Below are 27,097 nucleotides of genomic sequence, written 5' to 3' on the forward strand. Positions count from 1 at the left end.
CACCATCACCCTAATCCATATTGGTATTTCGGCGCTGGTCTCCTGGCGGTAGTATAAAGCCAGTATCACATTCTGCTATATATTTTACAAGGGTTAATGATTGATTGTTATTATAACTGTACTTTTATACAGGTCCCGGGATTTCCAGCTACGCCAGTGACCCCCCGGCAGCCGGCAAATCTCTGGTTCCCTGTCTGGAGGAAGCAATGTCTATTATACCACGGGAAAGGCAGAGAGGGGCCCCGGCATACCTTGGAGCCACAGCTGGGATGAGACTGCTGGAGTAAGGGCCGGCTAGGGTCCACTAATGACGTAACAGTGTTGTGGGTGCCAATAATATCACAGCAACAAGGTCTGGGAATAGAACATCCTTATTTACATGAACCGATAAGGTCAGCACTGGGATTCCTAGCTACACTGTACAAAGCAAGATACAGACTCTGACAAAAAAACAATGAGAAGTTCTGGGTCCATGCCAGAGACCAGGCCTAGACTTAAGCAAAGCAAAGGCACAATTTAGCAGTGCACAGAGCAGACAGAGCTCAGAGGAGCACTCCAAAGCCTCTCTGCTCACATCACATGTGCCTTGTGACTGTGGTTGCCATGGTAGTCCGCATCACTGTGAAGAGTAATAAATCGTTATATAACAAAGCAAATAAAAAAAAAAACAAGAAAAAAGATTAAATACAAAGGCTAAAATGTAATAGGTTGCAAGTTTTCGGTGAGTTATAATAACTCCCCCCCAACATAGTGGGAGCTCAAATGTCGAGTTCAGGGGTCAAACGTCCAACGTATCAAACTTAATACCAAGCGAGCTTGCGGTTAAATGGCAAAATACTGATGGGCCCTAATTATTTAAGGATTTTATTACTAGTGGGTTATATTATTTTAAAATAAAAAAATTATGTTAATTTGGGCCATGTTAATTATTTAATTATAGTATCGGTTATATAAAAAATATTTGTGGAACTACAAGTAAAATCATGGATGTTTAATGTGTTTTTTTGACCATATGAAGAAACCGGAGTCCCCAGTGTAACCCAGTAACACCGGTGACATCAGAAGTCACTAGAGTGGTGACATCACCGCTCACCATGAGGATATGGTACTACACACACTATAAAGTCTGTTTATGCTGCATTCGCACCTGTCTCCTGTGTTGCAGCCTGGAGAACAAGTCCGCATCAAACTTGGTTCTTGCCGAAGTATCAAAGACCATAAGCAGTTACCCGATCGATTTCCGGGGTGCTCGGATTATTACTGGCAAAGAAGAGGGCTCCTACGGCTGGATAACTATCAATTATCTCCTGGAGTCTTTTATGAAGGTAGGCTTTGTACTGTTGTGGTGACGTGTTTGTGTGTGTGGGCCTTATTCTGGTTCACAGGCAGCGCTGCGTGTGATTTAAAGCCCAGCGCTGGGCATTCCCATCGCCCCACGGCCCCCACCCGCACTGTTGTGTGCGAGCGACCAGCGAATGCACATGCGCAGAAATGCATATGCGCTAAAGAAAAACATCGGTCCACTGTGCGAACGTGCAGACACAGAACCAACCAGAATAACCTCCGTGTGTGTGTTCCATTGCTTTTACACAAATGAATGTTCTGAACACCTAATATTTGCATATGTATTATTGAACCAGGTAGTACGTTAAAGTATTTAAAGCGTCTGTCACAGTGATAGATTTCTACCACATCTAGGGGCACAGGGGCTGGGTTCTCTCTCCAAGGGCCAGATTCTCTAAGCTTCAAAAGTGATAAACAGCCAGCCAATCAGCTCCTGTCTGACATTTTTCAAACACAGTCTGTGGCATGGCAGGTAGGAGCTGATTGGCTGGCTGTTTATCACTCTCCATTTTATCACTTTTGAAGCTTAGAGAATCTGGCCCCAAACCTTAACAATCTCCTCCATAGTCCTTTTGGCTCCCTCCTAGGACCAGCCAGTGGCACCAATAAAGATTGGGAGGGGGTACTAATTATATCTGTACATGAGAGCATCCCAGGGATGCAGATTATCAATGAACTGTGGATGCGTATGGGCTGTAATGCATGTGCATGATGCCCGACTGCGATCAAGTCCTGCAACATTTTCTGTTCACTGACCGTACACAAGGTGACTGACATGCAGTGAGCCTGTGAGGGTGGGAACCGGCCGCCTAATGGGAGTGCCAAGAACACCGCTGGGTGTGCCAAATAAAAACCGCTGGGAGTGCCAGGGAAGACGCAGGCATGCCTGTGCCTGTTAGGGGAGGGTGTGTGATGTCATCAGCAGGCGGGATACACCTGTTAGAGGAGGGTGTGTGATGTCATCAGCAGGCGGGATACACCTGTTAGGGGAGGGTGTGTGATGTCATCAGCAGGCCGGATAGGCCTGTTAGCAGAGGGTGTGTGATCATTAGTAGGCCGGATACGCTTGTTAGGGGAGGGTGTGTGATGTCATCAGCAGGACAGATACGCCTGTTAGGGGAGGGTGTGTGATGTCATCAGCAGGCCGGATATGCCTGTTAGGCGAGGGTGTGTAATGTCATCAGCAGCCTGGATACACCTGTTAGGGGAGGGTGTGTGATGTCATCAGCAGGGCGGATACACCTGTTAGGGGAGGGTGTGTGATGTCATCAGCAGGGCGGATACACCTGTTAGGGGAGTGTGTGGGATGTCATCAGCAGGGCGGATACACCTGTTAGGGGAGGGTGTGTGATGTCATCAGCAGGCCGGATACGCCCATATTCATCACAGCCGCTGGGTAAGTCCTGGGCTACATCCTGCGATGACTGGTGCCCAGTGTAACAATCATTCGATGGTGAGCCTGTTACGATGGAAATTGGACATATTCTCACAGATGCGGACAGATGTGCACCCGTATGCATCCATTCGCACCGTGCGCACAATTATTAGCAAGGCGGGATTTCCCTGGAGCAGAGCAGATTCTTAACTGAATGCAATCCGTTGTTCCTGGTAGTAGCAGAGGCAGGAGGGACAGAGATAAGATATCAGGGACTGCCGGCCTTACAGATGTACTTATCAGTGGCCATGGTCTGTACATGGGCCGTGCGCTTCCTGAGCTCCGAGCCATAAGGCGCGGGGATACAGCCAGATATAACCATTATATATGTCACCATTCTCTGTACTTCCTCATTGGACCTTATTCTGGTATTCGCAGCCTTGCGAGTCCACCAGACGCTGCTCTGCGAATGCCGAGTCACCCGTCATTATACCCTTTAACATGACCCATTCCATTAGGTACAAAATGCTCTGTTTCTGGACTTCCTTACCAGTGACAGAGGTGGGGTGCAGCACAGTCCAATATTCAAATAGGGGAGCCCCACCTACTGCCACCTCAAACATCACTGTCCTGGACTCACTGGCAGTTGGTGTGACCCCCCTCTTTGAATTTTGGACTGTGCTGCAGCCCCACCTCTGTAACTGCCACTGGCAGGGAAGTCCAGGAACAGAGCATTTTGTACCTAATGGAATGGGTCATGTTGGAGGGTATGCATCTTTCAATGTTCGCCGACCTTCGAAAGGTGTGGTGCGTGCACGACTTTCAGGTGACTCAGATAAGCGTACACATTCGGGAGGAAGTGGGCGGGCAGCTGACATCCGGTGATGTCATCTGCCTGCCCACGTCACCAGGCGATTTCCATGGGAGCGCCCAGCATTTTCATGGAAATGAGCCCCCCAGCCCACCGCCCCACGCCCCCCACCCGCATTCAGTCTGTTCGACATGGCCGCATGCCCCCAGCACATAGATATGCACAGGAATGTACATGCACTTTCACAGTTCACGAACATCAATCTCACATTCGAATGCGAGTGAAGAGAACAGAATAACCCCCATTGCCTTCTCGTATGTATGACGCCGTAGCTGACACTGTTTCCAATGAATGCATGTGACGTGTAACACAGGGACAACCGTCCTCTTCCAACATGTAACCAATCTCTTCCCAGTATTCCTTCAGCGGTAAATGGGTGCGGCCCATCTCGTCCAGAATATTCGGCGCCCTGGACCTCGGAGGAGCCTCCACCCAGATCAGCTTCATCCCACATGTGACCATCGAGGACGAGAAAGAGAAGGCGGATTTCCGACTCTACGGCTTCCCCTATAGCATCTATACCCACAGCTTCCTGTGCTACGGCCAGAACCAGGCGCTGAAACAGATGTTGGTGAAAGCCGTACAGGTGCGCAGACAGGGAACGTGACCTCCCAAGCGCTCAGTGTCACTGCTGGTGATAGCGTTAATGGTGGGGGCTGGCCGGGGAGTCCGGAGAGTTAGTGGCAGCAGTGATAGCACCGTGGGTTGGGATCATTCGGTCTACAGCATGATGGTCGACAGTCATTAGGTCAACATGGGGAAAGGTCGACATGGTTCTAGGTCGAAAGGTCATTAGTTCGACAATGTCTATATCGACTGTCAAAAGGTCGACATGGGGGTTTTCACAGTTTTTTTTTACCTGAATGTCAACACAGTCGACATGGACACAGTTTCAAGTGCACCGCATCCCCTCGCTGCGCTCGGCACACTATTTTATTCTCCCACCACGCCCTAGTGGATGGTAGGGCATGAAATACCGCCTGTCGGCACGTCGCCTCAAAAAACAGTGAAAAACCTCATGTCGACCTTTTGACTGTCGACCTAGACATTGTCAAACTAATGACCTGGTGAACTAACAACATGTCGAACTAATGACGTTTCGACCTAGAACCATGTTGACCTTTTCCTATGTTGACCTAGACCCATATTGACCTTTTTCCATGTCGACCTAATGGTGTCGACCTAATGACTGTTGACCATCATGCTGTAGACCAAATGACCGCATCCCGTTTCTCTTTCTTACAGGGAAAGGACCTCACTAAACCCATAACCATTCCATGCTATCCGAGTGGATACCAGGACACCATCTCTGCGCAGTTTCTGTATGACAGTCCCTGCACCGCCCCTTCCGCCCCACCAACGCCACAAACCCAAGAGCTCACCCTTACCGGGACCGGCAGTGCCAGCGAATGCTATACCCTTCTCAGAACCATCTTTAATTTCACTGCCTGTGCGGGGGACTCTGTCTGCTCGTTTGATGGCGTTTACCAGCCGCCTGTTGTTGGCAACTTTTTTGTGAGTCACTTTAGAAGTTTTTTAGTGAATGAGCCCCTTTGCGTAGTCCCGGCCGCAGGTGTGACTGTTGTGTTTTACCTTCCCTCCAGGCCTTTTCTGCTTTCTTTTATATATTTGACTTTCTCAACTTGACATCTGGACAAACTTTGCCGACGGTGAAAAGCGCGATTCAGACATTCTGCGCACGAGACTGGAACGAGGTACGTTGGATATCCAGGGTATAGCTGACATATGATGCACAGCACAGCCGTAGCTGACATATGATGCACTGCACAGCCGTAGCTGACATATGATGCACTGCACAGCCGTAGCTGACATATGATGCACTGCACAGCCGTAGCTGACATATGATGCACTGCACAGCCGTAGCTGACATATGATGCACTGCACAGTTGTAGCTGACATATGATGCACTGCACAGCTGTAGGTGACATATGATACACTGCACAGCCATAGCTGACATATGATGCACTGCACAGCCATAGCTGACATATGATGCACTGCGCAGCCTAGCTGACATACGATGCACTGCGCAGCCGTAGCTAACATATGATGCACTGCACAGCCCTGGCTGACCTATGATGCACTGCACAGCCGTAGCTGACATATGATGCACTGCACAGCCGAAACTGACATATGATGCACTGCACAGTTGTAGCTGACCTATGATGCACTGCACAGCTGTAGGTGACATATGATGCACTGCACAGCTGTAGGTGACATATGATGCACTGCACAGTTGTAGCTGACATATGATGCACTGCACAGTCATAGCTGACATATGATGCACTGAGCAGCCGTAGCTAACATATGATGCACTGCACAGCCCTGGCTGACATATGAGACACTGCGCAGTCGTATCTGACATATGATGCACTGTACGCCATAGCTGACATATGATGCACTGCACAGCCGTAGCTGACATATGATGCACTGCGCAGCCATAGCTGACATATGATGCACTGTATGCCGTAGCTGATATATGATACACTGCGCAGTCGTAGCTGACATATGATGCACTGCGCAGCCATAGCTGACATTTGATGCACTGCGTAGCTGTAGCTGACATATGATACGATGCAGAGCCGTAGCTGACATATGATGCACTGCGCAGCCGTAGCTGACATATGATGCACTGCACAGCCGTAGCTGACATATGATGCACTGCGCAGCCGTAGCTGACATATGATGCACTGCGCAGCCGTAGCTGACATATGATGCACTGCGCAGCCGTAGCTGACATATGATGCACTGTACGCCATAGCTGACATTTGATGCACCGCGTAGCTGTAGCTGACATTTGATGCACTGCGTAGCTGTAGCTGACATTTGATGCACTGCGTAGCTGTAGCTGACATATGGGATTCAGTATTGAATCCCGGCGGTCGGGATCCCGGCGTTCAGAATCCCGACGCCGGAATCCCGACAGCCGAAATGCCGACAAGGGGGGGACGTGGATCGCCCCCCCCTTGCGGGCTCGCTGCGCTCGCCACGCAGCGGGCCCGGTGCCTCGCTACGCTCGGCACACAAATTTATTCTCCCTCCAGGGGTGTCGTGGACACCCCAGGAGGGAGAATGTGTCGCCATTTCGGCGATTGGGATTCCCGCACGTCCGACCACCCGACTTGGGACCTAGTGGGGCGGCGCGGCGGTGGAGGGAGCAGGGGGGTCTGGGGACGCTGCGGGGGACACAGGCGGCATAGAGCCGGGCAGGGGGAGCCGGGAGCTGTCAGTATTGAATAAAAAAAAAAGCCCATACAATGAATGGGCGGCCTGTGATTGGCTGAGCGCTCTCTCAGCCAGTCAGCAATTGGCTGAGAGAGCGCTCAGCCAATCACAGGCTGCCCATTCATTGTATAGGCTTTTTTTTCTAGCACTGACAGCTCCCGGCTCCCTCTGCCCGGCTCTATGCCGCCTGTGTCCCCCGCAGCCCCCCCAGCCCCCCCCTGCTCCCACCAGAAGCCCTGCTCTGTACCCCCCCCCCCCCCCTGCTCCCCGGGTTTTTTACATGTGATAAATCGAGACGATTTATCACATGTAAAAAATGGCACATCAAGTGCCAATCTAATCAAGCTCCCCCGGGGAGCAGCCGGGGAAGCTCAGGGGGAAGTCGGGGGCGACTTGTCCTAAGGACAAGTCGCCCTAGTGTATGGGGGCCTTTAGCTGACATATGATGCACTGCACAGCCGTAGCTGACATATGATGCACTGCACATTGTACTTACATTGGAAATATAATTATATCAATATTCCTCTGCAGCTTCAGTCATCTTACCCGAAGGAGAGGGAAGATCGCCTCAAGGATTATTGCGCTAATGCCAATTACATCCTGACGCTGCTGCTGGACGCCTACAAATTCAACGACAGCAACTGGAACACCATCAGATTCATGAAACAGGTGAAAGCACTAAGAATATAAGCCCTGGGGCTCATTCAGACATTGGGGCAGATGTATTAAGCCTTAACAAGAGATAAATTCAAGTGTGATAAGGAGAGATAAACGCCCAGCCAATCAGCTGCTAACTGCTAATGTCACAGGCTGTGTTTAAAAAAAAGTCAGAAAGGAGCTGATTGGCTGGATGTTTATCTCTCCTTATCACCCTTGCATTTATCTCTTGCTAAGGCTTAATACATCTGCCCCAGTATTTCATGCAATCTGGTCTCCGAGTCCCGCATACAATACGGTTGAAAATGTCCCACTCAACATGGCCACCCCCACAGAAGAGACGCTTCTGAATGCTAGAGGAGTCGGTTGCCATTTTGTGAGGGACATTTACAAGACAGGCAGAGGACTCAGAGGCCGGCGAGAACAGTATTACTGGGACCATGGCGGGGGCAGCATGAAACAACCCCTGAGCGTCTCAGATGTTTGGTAAGCTGCGATGTTCACAACCTGAATTAGAGCCTGTTTACTGATGTCCCTCATCTCTTACCGTCCTTTGTACAGGCTGCAGACACCGACATTGGCTGGACACTGGGCTACATGCTGAACCTGACCAACATGATCCCATCCGACTCCCCGACCAGTGTAAATGTACAGAAATTCGATGTCTGGGTGGCCGCCATTTTCTTTATCGTCTTCAGTCTGGCGCTGGGGCTGCTGATGCTGCTTTTATACTTCCGATAAACAAGGGAATTGGATATACCGTATATATACAGAAAATAAACCAGCTACAGACTGACGTATCCATCATCCGGACTCAGGATCCCTCATACCCTGGTGCCCGCCGGCTTCTCCGGTGTAACGGCTGGAAGTCCCTATGGAACAACTAATATGGAGGCCGGAGCACCTCCGGTAGACGGATCCGAGAGCCGGCTCATTCCACATCCTGCTCGCTGCGCCACTTCACAAGGACTACAATTCATCCATGTCTCTTCAATAAAGTTACAGCACTCCTCAATGCCCACACGTGGCCTTCCACCTGCCGTGGAACTACATATCCCAGCATGCCCTGCCACAGGCTTGCTATAAGGGCATGCTGAAACGGTGGCAGGGCATGCTGGTCTGTGTAGTGCCCACAGCAGTTTATAGTGTTGAGCATACGACCAAAGCGTTACTTGAATCTCCAAGCAGTCTGTGAATCGTGTTTATGGACATCGTTATTGATTTATCGGACATCAATAAATAACTGCCCGCTGCTTCCTGTCTCTGTCGCTTTTAAATGGGCAAAATGGACCAGAAGCTAAAACTCGGCAATTATCCAAGATATCTACCGCGGTTCCATCGTAGGACATTCAGGGGGTCGTCAACATTTGTAGGTATCACCGTATCCCCAATACCAGAACGTCCCACAAAATGAATCTCATAAATAGCCTCCTTGCAGATGACATGGCGGAAAATGTGACAATAAGAGCAATGCTAGAATGGCCGGCAGGCGAGCCCCAACACCAGTACGTACCGGCAGCCGAGCCCCAACCCCAGTACGTACCGGCAGCCGAGCCCCAACCCCAGTACGTACCGGCAGCCGAGCCCCAACCCCAGTACGTACCGGCAGCCGAGCCCCAACCCCAGTACGTACCGGCAGCCGAGCCCCAACCCCAGTACGTACCGGCAGCCGAGCCCCAACCCCAGTACGTACCGGCAGCCGAGCCCCAACCCCAGTACGTACCGGCAGCCGAGCCCCAGTACGTACCGGCAGCCGAGCCCCAACCTCAGTACGTACCGGCAGCCGAGCCCTAACCCCAGTACGTACCGGCAGCCGAGCCCCAACCCCAGTACGTACCGGTGGGATCTGTTGGGATTCTCCTGTTGGCCTTATGTCAGGATCTGGACTTCATCCCTCAGCACATTGGCCTAACAATAGCACTGCAGCCTAAGCAGTGGCTTGGGGGAGCTGGCGGTGTGGTGGCGCATGGTCTCTGCAGATTCCAATGGGTCTGGCCATCCGTATGGAATGTGCTGAAAGTGTCACCCCAAAAATGGCCACCCCCTTGGAGGCGACAGATGTTAGGGGTCCTACTGGACAGATGGATAGATGCTAGAGGTCCTACTGGGTAGCTACCAGGAAGTTACAGATGCCAGGTAGCGACGTAGATATAGCTCATGGAATATATATGCATTGACCCTGTCAATTTGCATGTAACTCCCTGGCAATTGGCATGTAACTGCCTGGCAATGGGCATTAAACCCCTAGCAATGAGCATGTACCCCCTGTCAATGAGCATGTAACCCCTGTCAATGAGCATGTAACTCCTGTAAACAAGCATTTAACCTCTGGCAATGAGCATGTCACCTCTGGCAATGAGCATGTCACATCTGGCAATGAGCATGTAACTCCTGTCAACAAGCATTTATCCTCTGGCAATGAGCATTTAACCTCTGGCAATGAGCATGTCACCTCTGGCAATGAACATGTCACCTCTGGCAATGAGCATGAAACCCCTGCAACAAGCATGTAACTTCTGTCAACAAGCATTTAACCTCTGGCAATGAGCATGTAACTCCTGTCAACGAGCATGTGACTCCTGTCAGCAAGCATTTAACCTCTGGCAATGAGCATGTCACCTCTGGCAATGAGCATGAAACTCCTGTCAATTAGCATGTAACTCCTGTCAACAAGCATTTAACCTCTGGCAGTGAGCATGTCACCTCTGGCAATGAACATGTCACCTCTGGCAATGAACATGTCACCTCTGGCAATGAGCATGAAACCCCTGAAACAAGCATGTAACTTCGGTCAACAAGCATTTAACCTCTGGTAATGAGCATGTAACTCCTGTCAACGAGCATGTGACTCCAGTCAGCAAGCATTTAACCTCTGGCAATGAGCATGTCACCTCTGGCAATGAGCATGTAACTCCTGTCAACAAGCATTTAACCTCCTGCAATGAGTATGTCACCTCTGGCAATGAGCATGTATCTCCTGTCAAGGAGCATTAAACCCCTGCAATGAGCATGTAACTTCTGGCAACAAGTATTTAAGTACAAAAAGAAAATAATTTAATGGGGGGGCAGAATTTTTTGGGCATGGGGGTGAAAATTTCTAGCTACACCACTATCTCAGCAATCATGTAGTTTTGCATAGATGGCTTAATTAAACCTAGGGACAGATCAAGGGGGGTGGCGACAAGGGTAACCACCCAGGGCCCCCACATACAGAGGGGCCCCCACACAGGGTTAGTTTGGGCCTTCAATTGCATAGCACCTGTTACTGGAATGGGGGCAGCTGCGGCCCTTCTTTTTGCACGTGGGCAGGCTACAGACACTGCAGGTCGACTTCTGCTTTATCAGTGTCATCACTTGGGGAATATTACAAGTAGGCCAGTAGGATAGTCTCAGTTTATCCCTGAAAACTGTAAAGTAGATCAATGATTCCTATTGGGTGTGCCAGGGCAGTAATAACGCATGGCAGTGCCCGCAATCCTTCTTATGTCTCTTTTGTAATAGTATTATGGCCCCTTGCCATCTCCCCCTTCCCAAATTGTCTCGCAACAAACTTTTTTAAATCTCTGCCAGGTGTAGAAAACGATGTGCGGTCTCATAAATATATATAGGATGCGTTGGTTGATTCAGAAACCTGTGGGGACGATAATGAGCCAGAAGATGGCGCTGCATCCCTCCTAGGAATATAGGACCTAGTTCAGCACTGGCCGCTCATCTGAGAAGATGCAGACAGATGTCACCCAAACAGACAGGCCCTTATTCTGATTGACGCGGACTTTACCGCATACTTTCGGATCGCGTCTTTACGGCGTCTGCACATGCGTGGAGAACGCAACGCGCATGTGCCACGCATTGACTCGGTACCAGTTCGGCCAAATCCCGTCCAGAACTGTTCACCGCTATCATTCGGGAAATAGGGGCGTATTATGGGCGTCATGCGGAATGACACATGGGCGTAGTTTCAAAGTGGGCAAAACGGGGCGGAAACATGGGCGGACACGGGGGAGTACACTTATGTTGGGGGGCGTACATTCGGAAACCACTCCGAATGCACGCGATCAAAAAGGGCAGAAATGTGCGGTGTCCACAAGTGTACTATTGCTTTGCGGACACCACTCGTTCATGCGGTAGGCGAACGTACGCCTAATGACTACAACCATTAACACCTGAACCCAATAGAATCTACTCCTTTACTCATTACTCACTAATAGGCCGCTTGTCAGTGCTTTAATTGAAACCATTGCACTTACATTGCTGTAAGGGTTAATGTGTGCAATGCATGTGTTAGGCATGCTTGTAAGGATATATTGGAATCTAATTGATTCCAAGTCCAAATAAGCAGTTTTTTATGAGGATAGGTAATTGAATAAGTGGGTCATGTGATGTATTGCAGAAGATACTTCATAGTGGGTTGTTTGGCGTAAATACTCCGCTTACGTGCGGTAGCACCGCTTGGCTCCCGTTCGGATGCGGTATTCCCGAGCATACTCTGTAATACTCTGTAATACCGTGCCGAATCGGAGTGTTTCTCCCGCACACGCATGCTTTGTATGTCGTCCGTAAACACGCCCTGTTCTTAAAGAGTGAGTCCGTCCGAATGCGGAGGACACGTGGGCGTTTCTACGGACGATGGCCGCATGCGGCAAAACACCGTGGCGTGCTGACCGCTCCGTAAGAATGCGGGAATTTCCGCACAGATCAGAATAAAGGCCACAGAGAAAATGCTGAGCGCAGATCTGTCACTGGGTCACTCATCCCTAACCATTCGCAGATACATTCGCAATTCCCAGAACACAGAAGAGACTTGGCAGCTTGTGCCATTGGGAGTAGTTCTGAGGCTGCAACTAATCTACGGCTGAGACAGCACTGACGCCAGAGACCCACACTTAAAACACCTGAGCGTTAGGTCGACATGGGGAAGGTCGACAGTCGAAAGTTCGACATGGGGTAGTTCACTGTTTTTTGAGACAACGTGCCGACAGTCGACATGGACACTGAAACGTAGCACTGCATCCCCTCTCATGCCTCGCTGCGCTCGGCACACTGTTTTATTCTCCCGCCACGCCCTAGTGGATGGTAGGGCATGAAATACCGCCTGTCGGCACATGTCGGTTAAAAAAAAAAAATGAAACCCCCCCCCCATGTCGACCTTTTGACTGGTTGACCTTCCCCATGTCGAACTAATGCTTGTGTCGACCTAATGACCATGTCGACCTAACCCATGTCGACCAGCAGTCATGTTGACCTTCAGACATGTCGTCCTAGTGGTGTCGACGTAATGCTTGTAGACTAAGGGGCCCATTTATCAAACCATATTTGCGGCTAAATCCCTGAAAACACCCATTTTCGGGGTTTAGCCGCAAATATTAAGTATCCCCTAAATGTATCAAAGGGGGACCGCAGCAGGAATCTCCGATCCCTGCTGCGATCCTCCCTGCAGCGCCGCCGGCCGCATCCCCCGTAGGTTTCTATGGGGGATGCGAAGCTGCCCGATGTATCAACATCGGGCAGCCCGGCATCGCACCCCTGGGCTATCGCCATTCTGATATGTTGATAGCCCATTGTAGTATATGGCTGCGGGATCGTGCGGTCAGAGAGGTCGGCAGGTGTCAGAGCATAACCGCGCATGCGCAGACCTCCCAGCGATGTCACCGCATCGGCATCGCTCTATGTTGATAAATGCGCCCCTTAGTGACCGTATCCCCTTTTTTCAACCACACACAGAAAACTTCCGGTTACCTCAGCCAAACACCGGCTTTCTGTCAGTCAAACTGCGGCCCCATTGTGTTGACGATCCATAGGCAATTTTCACTCCCTATTTCCTGTCAGGCATTAGTAATTCGACATGCGCGTGCAGTTGTTCGATAATGCGAGTATTAATCCATGTTGAATTAGGCCATTAAAGTGGAGCACTACAGGCAATAGAACGGGGTTATATTACACTAATGTACTTATGTTACTGCAACTATTCATCTTCCGAAATCAATGTTTTCTCTCTATAAATGGTTCGTACACAGGAAGCCTGTTTATATCCACGCTTGTTGAACATGGCGGTTCATGCAAACGGATGGCGCCATGACTCGCCGGAGGGTACTCTGTAACCGCGGAGATCAGGAAACGCTGATTTGATCCGACTCTCTAGGACGGCCTCCTTGGTGCGCTGTATATTGTGTAACGTCACACAGCTATTTATATCACCGTCTTACACAATGTGGTAAAACGCTTTTGTCTTCTCTATTGCCACAACAACATGTCGCATTTATAGAACACAAGTTACACACTCATAACACACTTTATATGAATCAGTGTTTCACAAGCCGGAAACTGGTCTGTCTGACACATATCTCAAATTCGGGGGGCGTAGCCAGGCATTTGTGGGCCCCATAGCATACCCCTGTCCCAATGCTTCTAGAAAGACCCCTCTCTGTGGCAGATGTCCATAATAGTGCCCTAGTCCCCTTATTCATATAATGTCAGATTGTAGGGCTGCCAGTACACATTATGCTAAATAGTACCCCAAATTAGCATATGTGCCTCTAGTTTATCTGGTGTCACATTACAATGCCCCACTTCATATTATGCCACAATACAGTGTAATGCCTCCTTTTCATATTATGCCACACTTCAGTGTAATGCCTCCACTTCATATTATGCCACACTACAGTCTAATGCCTCCACTTCATATTATGCCACACTTCAGGGTAATGCCTCCACTTCATATTATGCCACACTACAGTGTAATGCCTCCACTTCATATTATGCCACACTTCAGGGTAATGCCTCCACTTCATAATATGCCACACTACAGTGTAATGCCACCACTTCATATTATGCCACACTACAGTGTAATGCCTCCACTTCATATTATGCCACACTTCAGTATAATGCCTCCAGTTCATATTATGCCACATTACAGTTCCCACATTTCATATTGTGCCACACTATGGGGGGGTTATTCCGGCTGATTCGCAAGGGTGCGAATTTGCAGCCTTGCAGGTCCACCAAACCCCACCTGGTGAATGCCCAGCTACCCCCCCCCCCCCCCCCCCTTGCAGTGTGTGTCCCCACGCACAGGCTGTGAATGGATGTTTAACATACACATCTATTTGCATGTTGCGGGGAACGGCCACATCTTTTGTCACTTACATATGTGTGCACGCTGGGACTGAAATGGGAGGGCATCCGGTGATGTCAGCTGCCCGCCCCCCGCACCCGCGTAGCGGCCTCATTACCATGAGAATGGCTAGCAGGCTAGCATTCTCATGAGAGCGCCCATGGAACGCTGGGTGTTCCCATATGGTGATGGTTCTGCCCGGCGCCACCCCCCCCCCCCCCCCCACGCTTGCCATGTAGGGTGTGTGCAGAATGTTCGCTACGGTTCATGCACCCTGCGTCTGCACATGCGCAGAAATGTGCTTGCCCAGACGCACAACATCGGTCCTCCGTGCGAATGGATCGGAATAAGGTCCGTGCACCCTATAACGCGGTAATTGCGCACTGCTGTTCTTTATGCCCTGAGAAATGCAGAAGAATAAGTTATGTGAACAAAGAGCGACGTCGTACATTAGTAATAACATTACACGGTGCCCGAGAGCGGATTACAGTGCGTCCGGCGGGTGACCAGTTGGAGTGTTTGCCGTAGGACAATTTCCTGCCATGAGTCAGAGGAACACAAAGATCGGGTGAAGTTTAATATGAGAAGAAGCAATAACTTTGTTTGTATCATAATAACATTGTCACAATTCGGCCATTGTTCCAGCCCCGGGTCCTGCACGGGAGCTACAAATGAAAGGATTTAACCCATTGTTGGAAGGACGGCCACAAGTATTATCCAGGTGTAGTGTTACCACCTGCGTCAGCCGGGGTGTATGATGAGGCCCTTCCGTGTAACCTACACCCCTGCACTCCACACCCCATGCACTCTACACCCCCCCGGCACTCTACACCCCATGCACTCCACACCCACCCCTGCACTCTACACCCCATGCACTCTACACCCACCCCCCTGCACTCCACACCCCATGCACTCTACACCCCATGCTCTCTACACACACCCCCCTGCACTCCACACCCCATGCACTCTACACCCACCCCTGCACTCTACACCCACCCCTGCACTCTACACCCCCCTGCACTCTACACCCCCCTGCACTCTACACCCCCCTGCACTCTACACCCCCCTGCACTCCACACCCCCCTGCACTCCACACCCCTGCATTCTGCACTCTATACCTCTGCACTCCACCCCCCTGCACTCTACACCCCACTCCACACCCCTGCACTCCACACCCCCCTGCACTCTACACCCCTGCATACTGCACTCTATACCTCTGCACTCTACACCCCCCTGCACTCTACACACCCCTGCACTCTACACACCCCTGCACTCTACACTCCTACACTCTAAAACCCTGCACTCCACACCCCATTTCGCTAATTTACAGAAAACCATTTGGCTGGGTATTCTCATGCTAATGGTAAGATGACGCGGGGGGCGGGCAGCTGACATCACCCTATTCCCTCAGAATATGTGTGGGGAAAGTAAATGTAAGGGCCATGGAGTAGAGGGGTCAGTGAGGATAACCAGGGTTCCATGTTCCTCGTCTTCGCCATCTCCTCTATGTGGGTAATGGCTGCATTCAAAGAGCTGGAATGACTCCGGAAATGTTGGATCTTTAAACTGTTTTAGGACAGAATAAACAGGGGAACCATTATTACAGTAGGTTGACCACTATTGGTTGACATGCATCAAATCAAGATAGACAACTTGTCGACACTAGCAAAAGATCAACATTGAAAAGATCGACGTGAGTTTTGTAGCGATATTTTCCGTTGCATCTGGAGTGAAGAACTACATTTATTAATGACGTTATTTGTTGAGCCAAGATGAATAATACGCCTGGACTTTGGCTTTGCAGCTACGGATCCTAGTGTGGTATCAGTCCAAGGACAAGCAATTGCCTGTTGTGTGAGTCGGCAGTGCCGGGAGATCGCCATCCGCCATCTATTTGGGCTGAATACTCTTTTTGGTATATAACTTATGCCAATTAGATTTATAGGGGGACCAACACAATATCCTTTACTGGTGCATCTCCTAAGGGGATGCGGTCATTTGGTCTACTGCATTATGGTCGACAGTCATTAGGTCGAATCCATTAGGTCGACATGCTAAAAGGTCGACATGACTCTAGGTCGACATGGGAAAAGGTCGACATGATTCTAGTTCGAAAGGTCATTAGTTCGACAGGTCATTAGTTCGACAAGGTCATTAGTTCGACATTGTCTATGTCGACATTCACAAGGTCGACATGGAGTTTTTCACTGTTTTTTGAGCCAACATGTGCCGACAGGCGGTATTTCATGCCCTACCATCCACTAGGGCGTGGTGGGAGAATAAAATAGTGTGCCGAGCGTAGCGAGGCACCGTGCCCGACGCATAGCGAGCGCAGCGAGCGTTGCGAGGGGATGCAGTGCACTTTAAACTGTGTCCATGTCGACTGTGTTGACATTCAGGTAAAAAAACAGTGAAAAACCCCATGGATTCGACCTAATGACTTTCGACCATAATGCAATAGACCAAATGATCCCAACCCCTCCTAAGCCAGTCCTGGGTAAGTATCTGATGACCAAGTCTGTGTAGAGCAATGGCATCCACGGGTGAAGAGAAAGGCGTGGCTAAACCCTGGGGGCGTGGTCATGTCTGCGCACAAAGCACCTATTGTTTATGTCGACCTTTTGTCCATGTTCGTCCTATTGACTGTCAACTTAGACACTGTCATCCCTATGATTGACACCCTTACAATCCCCATGTACTCCGATTGGGAATGGTAGGGTGTGCAGGACACCTTGCCCAAAGCATGGGGATCCAGTGCACTATTTTGGGGTCCATGTCATGAAATCTACAAAATGACACAAAAAAAAACATGGAAACCTCGGGCGAGATTTAGTGAAGTGCGATTTTTTTTTTTCAAATGTGCGATTTTGCTCAAAATCAATCGCTTCTGAATGTGCAAATTCACGGCAAATAGTGCGATTTTTGCCGCAATTCGCATCCCATTAAGTTGGCGATTTAGGAAAAAAGTGTGAATTCGGCCGTTTTTGCGAAAATAATCGCCAAAATTACAAAATCGCACCCTATTAAATGTCACCCCTCATGTCAACCTTTTAATGTGTCGACAATTTTTGTGTTGACTTTTTGCTTGTTTTGACCTTGTAACTGTTGACCTTTTTTGTCAATCTTCTCACTGTCACCCTAATAAACCACACCTTTTATTTTCCACTGAAGTGGAGCCAAAGTTCAGGATTCCATGAGTAAGCTGCTCTCGCAATACAGGGGGCATCCAGTATAGCCTGAAGTGGAGCCAAGTATAGGATTCCACTGTTCTGTGCATGAGTAAACCGCTTGCGCAATACAGGGGGCATCCAGTATAGCCTGAAGTGGAGCCAAGCATAGGATTCCACTGTTCTGTGCATGAGTAAACTGCTTGCGCAATACAGGGGGCATCCAGTATAGCCTGAAGTGGAGCCAAGGATAGGATTCCACTGTACTGCACATGAGTAAGCCACTTATGCAATGTAGGGGACATCCAGCATCACCTGAAGTGGAGCCAAAGCACAGGATTCCACTGTACTGCACTTGAGTAATCTACTCACGCAATGCAGAGGGCATCCAGTATCGCCAGGTTTGAGCAATTGTTATATCCCAGATTCCAGATGCAGATCATATATTTTTACAATTCTACAGCAGCTGCGACCGACGGGAAGTGTTTATGTCCTGGTCCGGGAAGGGTTTATAGAGGCATTATCTCCCTGGTAGCGATGAGGAAGTCATTTACATGGTGTGTTATACAGCTATGAGTAATACTCTGCGGACGTGTTACTTATGGGTTTGTTTTAATTATTTTCCAGGTAGCGAATGTTCTGCTGAAGCCTTAACGTATAAACCTGGTGGAGATACTAGCACATTATGGTGGGACAGATGTATTAGGCATTACCTCCCTTAAACGGAAGGTGGGAATTTTCGTAGGGAAAATAATGACGTTGAGGCAGTGTGAGAGGGGTGTTGGGGCGGTGCGGTGTGGTGCCTGCTGCCGTCCACTTACCTGGAGCCGCACCCTCTCACCTTCAGGCCGTGCCGAATCACTGTCCTGGAAACTCCGGCACCCAGACACGAACACCTAGGAGGAAGGAGAGTAGGTGAGAGCTGTTCCTCCTGGTTGAAGACCGATGCGCCCTTCGTCCCGCGACGCCGCTACAGAGGCACCCTCCGGGCTCCGGGAAACATCATCATTCACACTCGGACTCAGAGCCCGGGGTGTCACCTATTGGCACTCATGCACCTAGGTGAGGCCACGTACGCCCTGGATTGAGGAAGGAAAGGAGACTGGCAGGCACAAACACACACAGATGGACAGAGAAGATGACACTCACCATCACCAATCTTGTTCCTTCTCCTTAACGCCCCATACAGGTCCCTGTAAGGGGACAAAAACACCAGACACGTGCAGAGACTAACACAACCTAAATGTAGCACGACTACTTCAACACAAAGCCCTAGAACTGACTAAGTGTGTGTGATGCGACACAACTATAACAACCTAAACAACTATGCTCTGCACGAATGCAATATACAAACAGTACAAGACTTTACCACCAAACAATTCCTTCAACCCTCTGCCTAACCTTTGATGTCACACTTCCTTCCTACCTACCTAGAGCTGGCCAGCATATGCAGTAGCCCTGGGCCAACAGAGCCCAACTACAGTGACTATACCCATGGGCCTAGTGCCTGATCACCCGGTGATCTAGGGTAGGGGTAGGTGGCCTGGGGCCGCCTACCTGATATTGGGAGAGGCAGTTGGGGGGGGGGGGGGCTTCGCCAGCTCTAGTGCTTTCCACTCCCACAGGCCTCTCCTGGAACTGCGGCTGCCATCTTCTGCTGGGGACACAGCTCAATCTCCCCTGCCTGCCGCTGGTGCTCCGGTGCTGGGAGCATGGATGCTGTCGGGGCAAACTATTACTATTAGTTGTTGTGATAGAAGTAACTCAGTACTGCTCTGGTTGCAGGACAGCAGCTCTAGGCAATGGCTGACCATCGATGGTTTCACTAAACGATGGTCATGGCTTTTTTTTTGACTGACTGGTCTGTGGGTTAATAAGAACCTGGTGTGCCATTGATGTAAGGAAGACATCTACATCAACCCCAAACCATCGATGATTATGAACCATCGGATGGACCATGGCTATCCAAAAGTTGCTCCCACCCCCTTGGTTAACAGCTAAACCCTAACAAACACTAACACTGACCTTTTGCAGTCTTGTGTCCCCCCCCCCCCCCCCGCATCCGTCTCATAAGGGAATTACCATGGGAACGCTGGGTGTTTCCATGGGCGGATCCACCGCCCCGCCCCCTCGCAACCCTGCCCGGACTTCTGTGTGCGAATGCCGTGGCCTCTCGCACGAAGCGGCTGTACATACATGCGCATAACTTTGCACAGTCGCTAAAAATAAGAATCACCCCCAATGATTCAGCTGTGTCTCGGATTTCCCCCACTGCTCAGCAGTGTGTGGGCTGTGAGCTGTGTGGTATCGGACATATCAGAGTTATAGTGCCAGCCAGTCAGCCCCTAACTGTCATTTTTCAAAACGTGTCTGTAACATGAAAGTTAGGACCCGATTGGTTGGAATATTATCTCTCTGAACTTTGTAAGAGACGCTGTGACAGGGAACCAGCAGGGCAGGCGTTTGGGAAATCTGCAAAGGCAATAGGCTAATGATGTTTTTACAGCACTCTATTTTTACCTCTGGGGCAGGGTTGTGTCCTTGGGATATCCAATTTATTATCGCCACCCAAGTTAATTATTCCTAGTGTATGGGAATTCCCATGTAACAAAGCCATATTCACGGGTGATCACGTGCCGCAAAAGGTGATATCAGTCTTTTGTGAGTGACGATGGGGGAGATGCATCAAATCGTGGAAGGAGATAAAGGAGGGGGGAGGGGCAGGGTAAAGTACCAACCAATCCACGTCTGTCAAACACACTATTAGTACTTTACATCTCTCCAATATTTGATAAATCTCCCCCAGATTACTAGATCATGAAACAATAAGTTTGGAAATCCTGTAGTGTCCGGTAACTGTTTCCGCAGCGTACTGGAAGCATCTATAGTGTCCTGGGTGTGATCCAGGAGACATCTCTGAGATGGAAGCAGCAGGACTGTAAGAGGTGCTTAATGTGAGGGGTGAAGAAGAGGGAGGAGACAAGGATAACTCCAGGACAGCCCAAAACCCCTGGCAACAAGCAAGAAACCCCTGGTAATGAGCATGTAACCCCTGGCAACGAGATAGAAACCCCTGGCAATGAGCATGTAACCCCTGGCAATGAACAAGAAACCCCTGGCAAAGAGCATGTAACCCCTGGCAAAGAGCATGTACCCCTGGCAACGAGCAAAAAACCCCTGGCAATGAGCATGTTACCCCTGGCAAAGAGCATGTAACCCCTGGCAAAGAACATGTAACCCCTGGAAATGCGCACGTAACCCCTGGCAATGCGCAAGAAACCCCTGGCAATGAGCATGTAACCCCTGGTAATGAGCATATATCCTCTGGCAACTAGCATGTAGCCCTGGAAATGAGCATGTAACTCCTGGCAATGACCAAGAAACCCCTGACAATGAGCATGTAACCCTTAGGAAAGAGCATGTTACCCCTAGCAATGAGCATGTTACCCCTGGCAATGAGCATGTAACACCTAGCAATGAGCATGTATCCCCTGGCAATGAGCATATATCCTCTGGCAACTAGCATGTAGCCCTGGAAATGAGCATGTAACTCCTGGCAATGAGCAAGAAACCCCTGGCAATGAGCATGTAACCCCTGGCAATGAGCATGTAACCCCTAGCAATGAGCATGTTACCCCTGGCAATGAGCATGTAACACCTAGCAATGAGCATGTATCCCTTGGCAATGAGCATGTAACCCCTGGTAATGAACATGTAACGCCTGTCAATGAGCATGTATCCCCTGCCAATGAGCATGTTACCCCTGGCAATGAGCATGTAACCCCTGGCAATGAGCATGTAACCCCTGGCAATGAGCATGTATCCCCTGGCAATGAGCATGTAACCCCTGGTAATGAGCATGTAACCCCTGGCAACCCCAGAAACATGTTAGCAGGGGGTGCAAATATTCTAGCTATACCACTGAGGGATGGTATAGGGGTTAGTAATTGGTGGGTGAAAGCTAGGGGATAAAAGCACCCCAAAAGGAATAATGCTAAGTTATTACCTTATATATATATAGCGACTGTGTATTGTGCAGGTAAGTGCCGGCAATGTCTGTTATCCTGAGAACGCAGCACAACGTGGAATGATGTCCCCTCAGTGTGACCAGTTAGTGTTGTGGAGGTATGTGTCAGTGGAAAGGATTAGCGTGTGTCCCTCTGCCGGTGATTGGTTACCTGTAAAGTAGGCGGGGCTGTGGGGACACGGCTTTACACATACACAATGACATTACACAAAATACACCTTGACCCAGGTGACAAGGGACCGGCAGAGGAAACCTCTCCTGGCTGCAGCTGTCACTAACAGAGACAGGTACGTTCCTTGTCACCTGCCCTCTCCCATGGCTCTGTCACCTTTTTATCATCCTGCTGGGCTGGGTCCCTGTTCTCCAGTCCTGGGGTGTAAGCTCTTCTGTTCAGCTCTCTGGAGTCTGTACCTCCATGCACACGCGCAAAGACATCCAGGGCGGCTGGAAGACTCTTTATTTGCTGTTAAACTTCAACCCTGATGTTGTAAGACATTTACCAGACCCGGGGACACAATCCCAGATACTCACACTGAGCAAACAGGTCCTCGGAGATTGCATACGCAGCATTACAGAATGCAAATATATCTGCAGGACAGGTTCCATGTTTGTCTATTAAATGAGGAATTGGTTTTCTGTTTCTTGTGTATGATTTTATGTAGCTTGTATATGATTACCACATACAGATCTGCCTGGGTTACACCGGGAGAGAGCTGTAGTATATGTGCCTGGGTTACACCAGGAGAGAGCGGTAGTATATGTGCCTGGGTTACACCAGGAGAGAGCGGTAGTATATGTGTCTGGGTTACAGCAGGAGAGAGCAGTAGTATATGTGCCTGGGTTACACTGGGAGAGAGCAGTAGTATATGTGCCTGGGTTACATCGGGAGGGAGCGGTAGTATATGTGCCTGGGTTACACCAGGAGAGAGCGGTAGTATATGTGCCTGGGTTACACCAGGAGAGAGTAGTAGTATATGTGCCTGGGTTACACCAGGAGAGAGCGGTAGTATATGTGCCTGGGTTACAGCAGGAGAGAGCAGTAGTATATGTGCCTGGGTTACAGCAGGAGAGAGCGGTAGTATATGTGCCTGGGTTACACCAGGAGAGAGCTGTAGTATATGTGCCTGGGTTACACCAGGAGAGAGCAGTAGTATATGTGCCTGGGTTACACCAGGAGAGAGCGGTAGTATATGTACCTGGGTTACACCAGGAGAGAGCAGTAGTATATGTGCCTGGGTTACAGCAGGAGAGAGCAGTAGTATATGTGCCTGGGTTACACTGGGAGAGAGCAGTAGTATATGTGCCTGGGTTACAGCAGGAGAGAGCAGTAGTATATGTGCCTGGGTTACACTGGGAGAGAGCAGTAGTATATGTGCCTGGGTTACACTGGGAGAGAGCAGTAGTATATGTGCCTGGGTTATAGCAGGAGAGAGCGGTAGTATATGTGCCTGGGTTACAGCAGGAGAGAGCAGTAGTATATGTGCCTGGGTTACACTGGGAGAGAGCAGTAGTATATGTGCCTGGGTTATAGCAGGAGAGAGCGGTAGTATATGTGCCTGGGTTACATCGGGAGGGAGCAGTAGTATATGTGCCTGGGTTACACCGGGAGAGAGCAGTGGTATATGTGCCTGGGTTACACCGGGAGAGAGCGGTAGTATATGTACCTGGGTGACATCGGGAGGGAGCGGTAGTATATGTGCCTGGGTTACACCAGGAGAGAGCGGTAGTATATGTGCCTGGGTTACACCGGGAGAGAGCAGTAGTATATGTGCCTGAGTGACATCGGGAGAGAGCAGTAGTATATGTGCCTGGGTTACATCAGGAGAGAACAGTAGTATATGTGCCTGGGTTACATCAGGAGAGAGCAGTAGTATATGTGCCTGGGTTACACCGGGAGAGAGCAGTAGTATATGTGCCTGGGTTACAGCAGGAGAGAGCAGTAGTATATGTGCCTGGGTTACACCGGGAGAGAGCAGTAGTATATGTGCCTGGGTTACACCGGGAGAGAGCAGTAGTATATGTGCCTGGGTTACACCGGGAGAGAGCAGTAGTATATGTGCCTGGGTTACAGCAGGAGAGAGCAGTAGTATATGTGCCTGGGTGACATCGGGAGAGAGCAGTAGTATATGTGCCTGGGTTACACTGGGAGAGAGCAGTAGTATATGTGCCTGGGTTACAGCAGGAGAGAGCAGTAGTATATGTGCCTGGGTGACATCTGGAGAGAGCAGTAGTATATGTACCTGGGTTACAGCAGGATAGAGCAGTAGTATATGTGCCTGGGCATGTTTTATTAAGCACTTTTTATACAAAAATATATAAATATATACACATTCATATAAATAACAGAAAATTAACTGAAACATACATAAGAATATAAACCATAAATCTGAATATAAACTATACATATAGAACAGGGTTGCCTACCCTCCCGGAATGGCCGGGAGGGTCCCGAAAATCGGGTCCCCCTCCCGGTCCCCCGGAAAGGTGGGCAAACCTCCCGGTTTCTGGGGGACCCCCGCTCCCCCCCCTGATTGCGGCTAAAACTCCCCCGCCGCACCATTTAAATAACCCGATATACTTATCTCCGATGAGGGGGCGGGGGCTAAAGTGCCATAATCGCGTCACTTTAGCCCCGCCCCCTCCACGGAGATGTGCAAAACGGATTATTTTCAAGCATGGGGCGGGGCTTAATGAGGTCACGTTCAAGCCCCGCCCCCACGAACTCCTGCTGAATGTCTCCTCTCCGGGCTTCTCCCGGAGAGGAGATTTAAAAAGTCGGCAACCCTGATATAGAAACACTCAATATAATTTAACTGCAATTTTTCCATCCTGCACAAAGAAACCCCTCATCCTTCCCTACGTGACTGGGGAATCATTCATACGGACATTCACCCTCCATTCATACGGGATGCGGTCATGAACTTAGGTCTACAGTCATTAGGTCGACCCCACTAGGTCGACTGGCAGGAAGGTCGACCTGACTTAAGGTCGACATGGGCCAAGGTCGACACGACTTAAGGTCGAATTTGCAAAAACCAGTGAAAAACCCATGTCGACCTTATGACCAGTCGACCTTCCTCATGTCGACCTTTATGCAAATTCGACCGTAAGTCATGTCGACCTTGGCCCATGTCGACCTTAAGTCAGGTCGACCTTCCTGCCAGTCGACCTAGTGGGGTTGACCTAATGACTGTAGACCTAAGTTCATTCTGACAGATGTACCGCTTCCATTCATACACCCTCCACCATCACTCGCACATCCATCCATCCACAAACACTCCCTCACTCACACCATACACCAACCACTTATTCTGGACAACACCAACAATAAATATAAGTTAAGTAAAGGACAATCATAGTTTTAGGTATATGCAAACCCTTCCTATAAAAATCACATTTCCATAACATCTAATCAAACTGAAAAAAGTGAGAAAGGATAGAAAGATCCCAAAACTAGAGAGACCAGGTCATCCACCACCCACTAAGGGGGTTCAGTTGGCGCCACAATCTGGACCAACTGACGATGTCTAACCTTCTCCTCTCCAGCTCCATCATCAAACTCACCTCGTGAAGGATCAAACCCACCACCTGTTCGCAGGGGAGGATTTTACCTCTCGAAACCAGACACCGTGCCTGCCACGTATGAAATCTGACCAAAAAACTAACTAAAAAAATTGTGCCCAAATCATAATCCCCATACCTTTTGAACGCTCCATAGACCCATTCCGGGTAACTCAGCCCCGAAAGGCAAGGGATGCCTATGACGCTCGACACTGTTTGATACATTTTTACGTTAAAGGGACATCCACACAAGAAGTGGTCCATAGTAGGCAAGTATGGGCTATGCACAGACTGCGCACACTGGGGAATCATTACATGGTGAGCGGCTGTTATCTGGGAGTGTCAGGGAAACCTCAGGTGTGTGACAGGAAGTCATGTGACATCAGCTCCGCCCCCGATTAGCCTGATTCTGTAACAGCTGCTCCGTAAGTCCTGGGCTATGCACACACTGGGGAATCATTACATGGTGAGCGGCTGTTATTTGGGAGTGTCAGGGAAACCGCAGGTGTGTGAGGGGAAGTCATGTGACATTAGCTCCGCCCCCGATCAGCCTGATTCTATCACAGCCACTGAGTAAGTCCTGGGCTACGCACAGACTGCGCACACTGGGTACTCTTTCCATGGTATGCGGCTTGCTTCCCTATCTAGCTACTACTGGTTGGCCATGCCAAGCAAATCACAGGCTTGCCCAGGACGGGATGTTACTCTAGCAGTGTGGCATGACCTAGTCGCAGCGCAGCAATCAGATCTGAATCAGGCCCATAGTTTGGTTGGATCTGGTGATACCTAATCTATATTATGTCTGTGTTTGCCACTCCGTAGGTCGATGCTGTCATGTGTAGGAACCGTAAGGGTTTGGCGGTAGGATGTCTGATCATCATCTCTGTTGTGTCAGGGCTCATTGCTCTTATACTCAGCCTGGTGGACATCAGGAATGTATATATGCCATCACATGAGAAGGTAAGTAACCCACCACTCACACTCTGGGTTAAGGAGCTTATGGGCCTCTATGTACACACACACACACACACACACACACAGACACACACACACACACACACACACACACAAAGCCGTGGGCATAAGAGGCAGTGGCCAGACGTACAAACTGCACCAGATATAGTGCAAGTTTCCCAGCATGCAGCCAGACAGTGAATTGCTGTGACCATGCTGATTGATTGGTAGATAGCTCCAGCCATCCACCAATCAGAGTGCAGCATTCTCTATCTGCCTTCCAGCCTGCAGCCAGACAGTGAGTGGTTATTGGCATAACGATTGGTGGATGGATGTTAGCATGCTGATTGGCTGGAGCTTCCAAAGTGCTGACAAACAGTCATTGTATGTGGCAGGATATCTGGAGTGTTAAGTTATGATATTTTTTTTAATGTATTCTTGGAAATGGGTGGGCAGGGACTTTGCCCAGAGCCTACAATGCTGTTAAGCTGGCCTTTCATACCCCTCTCAGTAGTAGTACTACAGCATACTTTTGAAAACCAGTTTAGATTCTAGTTGGTATTAGAAGTTTGCACAGCACCCCACTGAGGGGCCGTGTCATGCTCCACCCAAACGGTATGTCTAGTTCCATATATGGAGAGACTGTGAAAGGAGATTATGAAAGTGGCACCTAGAAGTGTGGGTGTGGACTGCTACATCTGAGGGGAATCTTTTAAAATGACTTACGGCCCCCATACACTTGCCGATTTTGGTCAGATTTCAGCCAGATCAGTCGGATCTGGCCGAA

At 49.6% G+C, this 27,097-nt stretch overlaps 2 protein-coding genes across 6 annotated transcripts in view; both read left to right on the top strand.

Annotated features, from left to right (window-relative positions):
* Nucleotides 1–8,743, top strand: part of LOC146037180 (ectonucleoside triphosphate diphosphohydrolase 8-like) — a 30,287-nt gene extending 21,544 nt beyond the window's left edge. For all 5 annotated transcript variants that reach the window (XM_083161150.1, XM_083161154.1, XM_083161153.1 and 2 more), the window contains 7 exons: nucleotides 133–283; nucleotides 1,166–1,325; nucleotides 3,946–4,176; nucleotides 4,836–5,105; nucleotides 5,195–5,305; nucleotides 7,365–7,502; nucleotides 8,052–8,743. In XM_083161150.1, the coding sequence (XP_083017276.1) occupies nucleotides 133–283; nucleotides 1,166–1,325; nucleotides 3,946–4,176; nucleotides 4,836–5,105; nucleotides 5,195–5,305; nucleotides 7,365–7,502; nucleotides 8,052–8,231 (1,241 nt within the window). In that variant the 3' untranslated portion in view covers nucleotides 8,232–8,743. The remainder of the gene's footprint in view (nucleotides 1–132; nucleotides 284–1,165; nucleotides 1,326–3,945; nucleotides 4,177–4,835; nucleotides 5,106–5,194; nucleotides 5,306–7,364; nucleotides 7,503–8,051) is intronic.
* Nucleotides 8,744–21,993: 13,250 nt separating this feature from the next.
* The window catches only part of LOC146037184 (ectonucleoside triphosphate diphosphohydrolase 8-like), a 37,123-nt gene continuing 32,019 nt past the window's right edge, over nucleotides 21,994–27,097 (top strand). The window contains exons 1-2 of the mRNA XM_083161161.1: nucleotides 21,994–22,082; nucleotides 26,179–26,316. Coding sequence (XP_083017287.1) covers nucleotides 26,191–26,316 — 126 coding nt within the window. The 5' untranslated portion in view covers nucleotides 21,994–22,082; nucleotides 26,179–26,190. The remainder of the gene's footprint in view (nucleotides 22,083–26,178; nucleotides 26,317–27,097) is intronic.

Source organism: Crinia signifera, chromosome 9 (assembly GCF_055691185.1).
Source record: "Crinia signifera chromosome 9, ASM5569118v1, whole genome shotgun sequence".
Classification (NCBI taxonomy): Eukaryota; Metazoa; Chordata; class Amphibia; order Anura; family Myobatrachidae; genus Crinia; species Crinia signifera.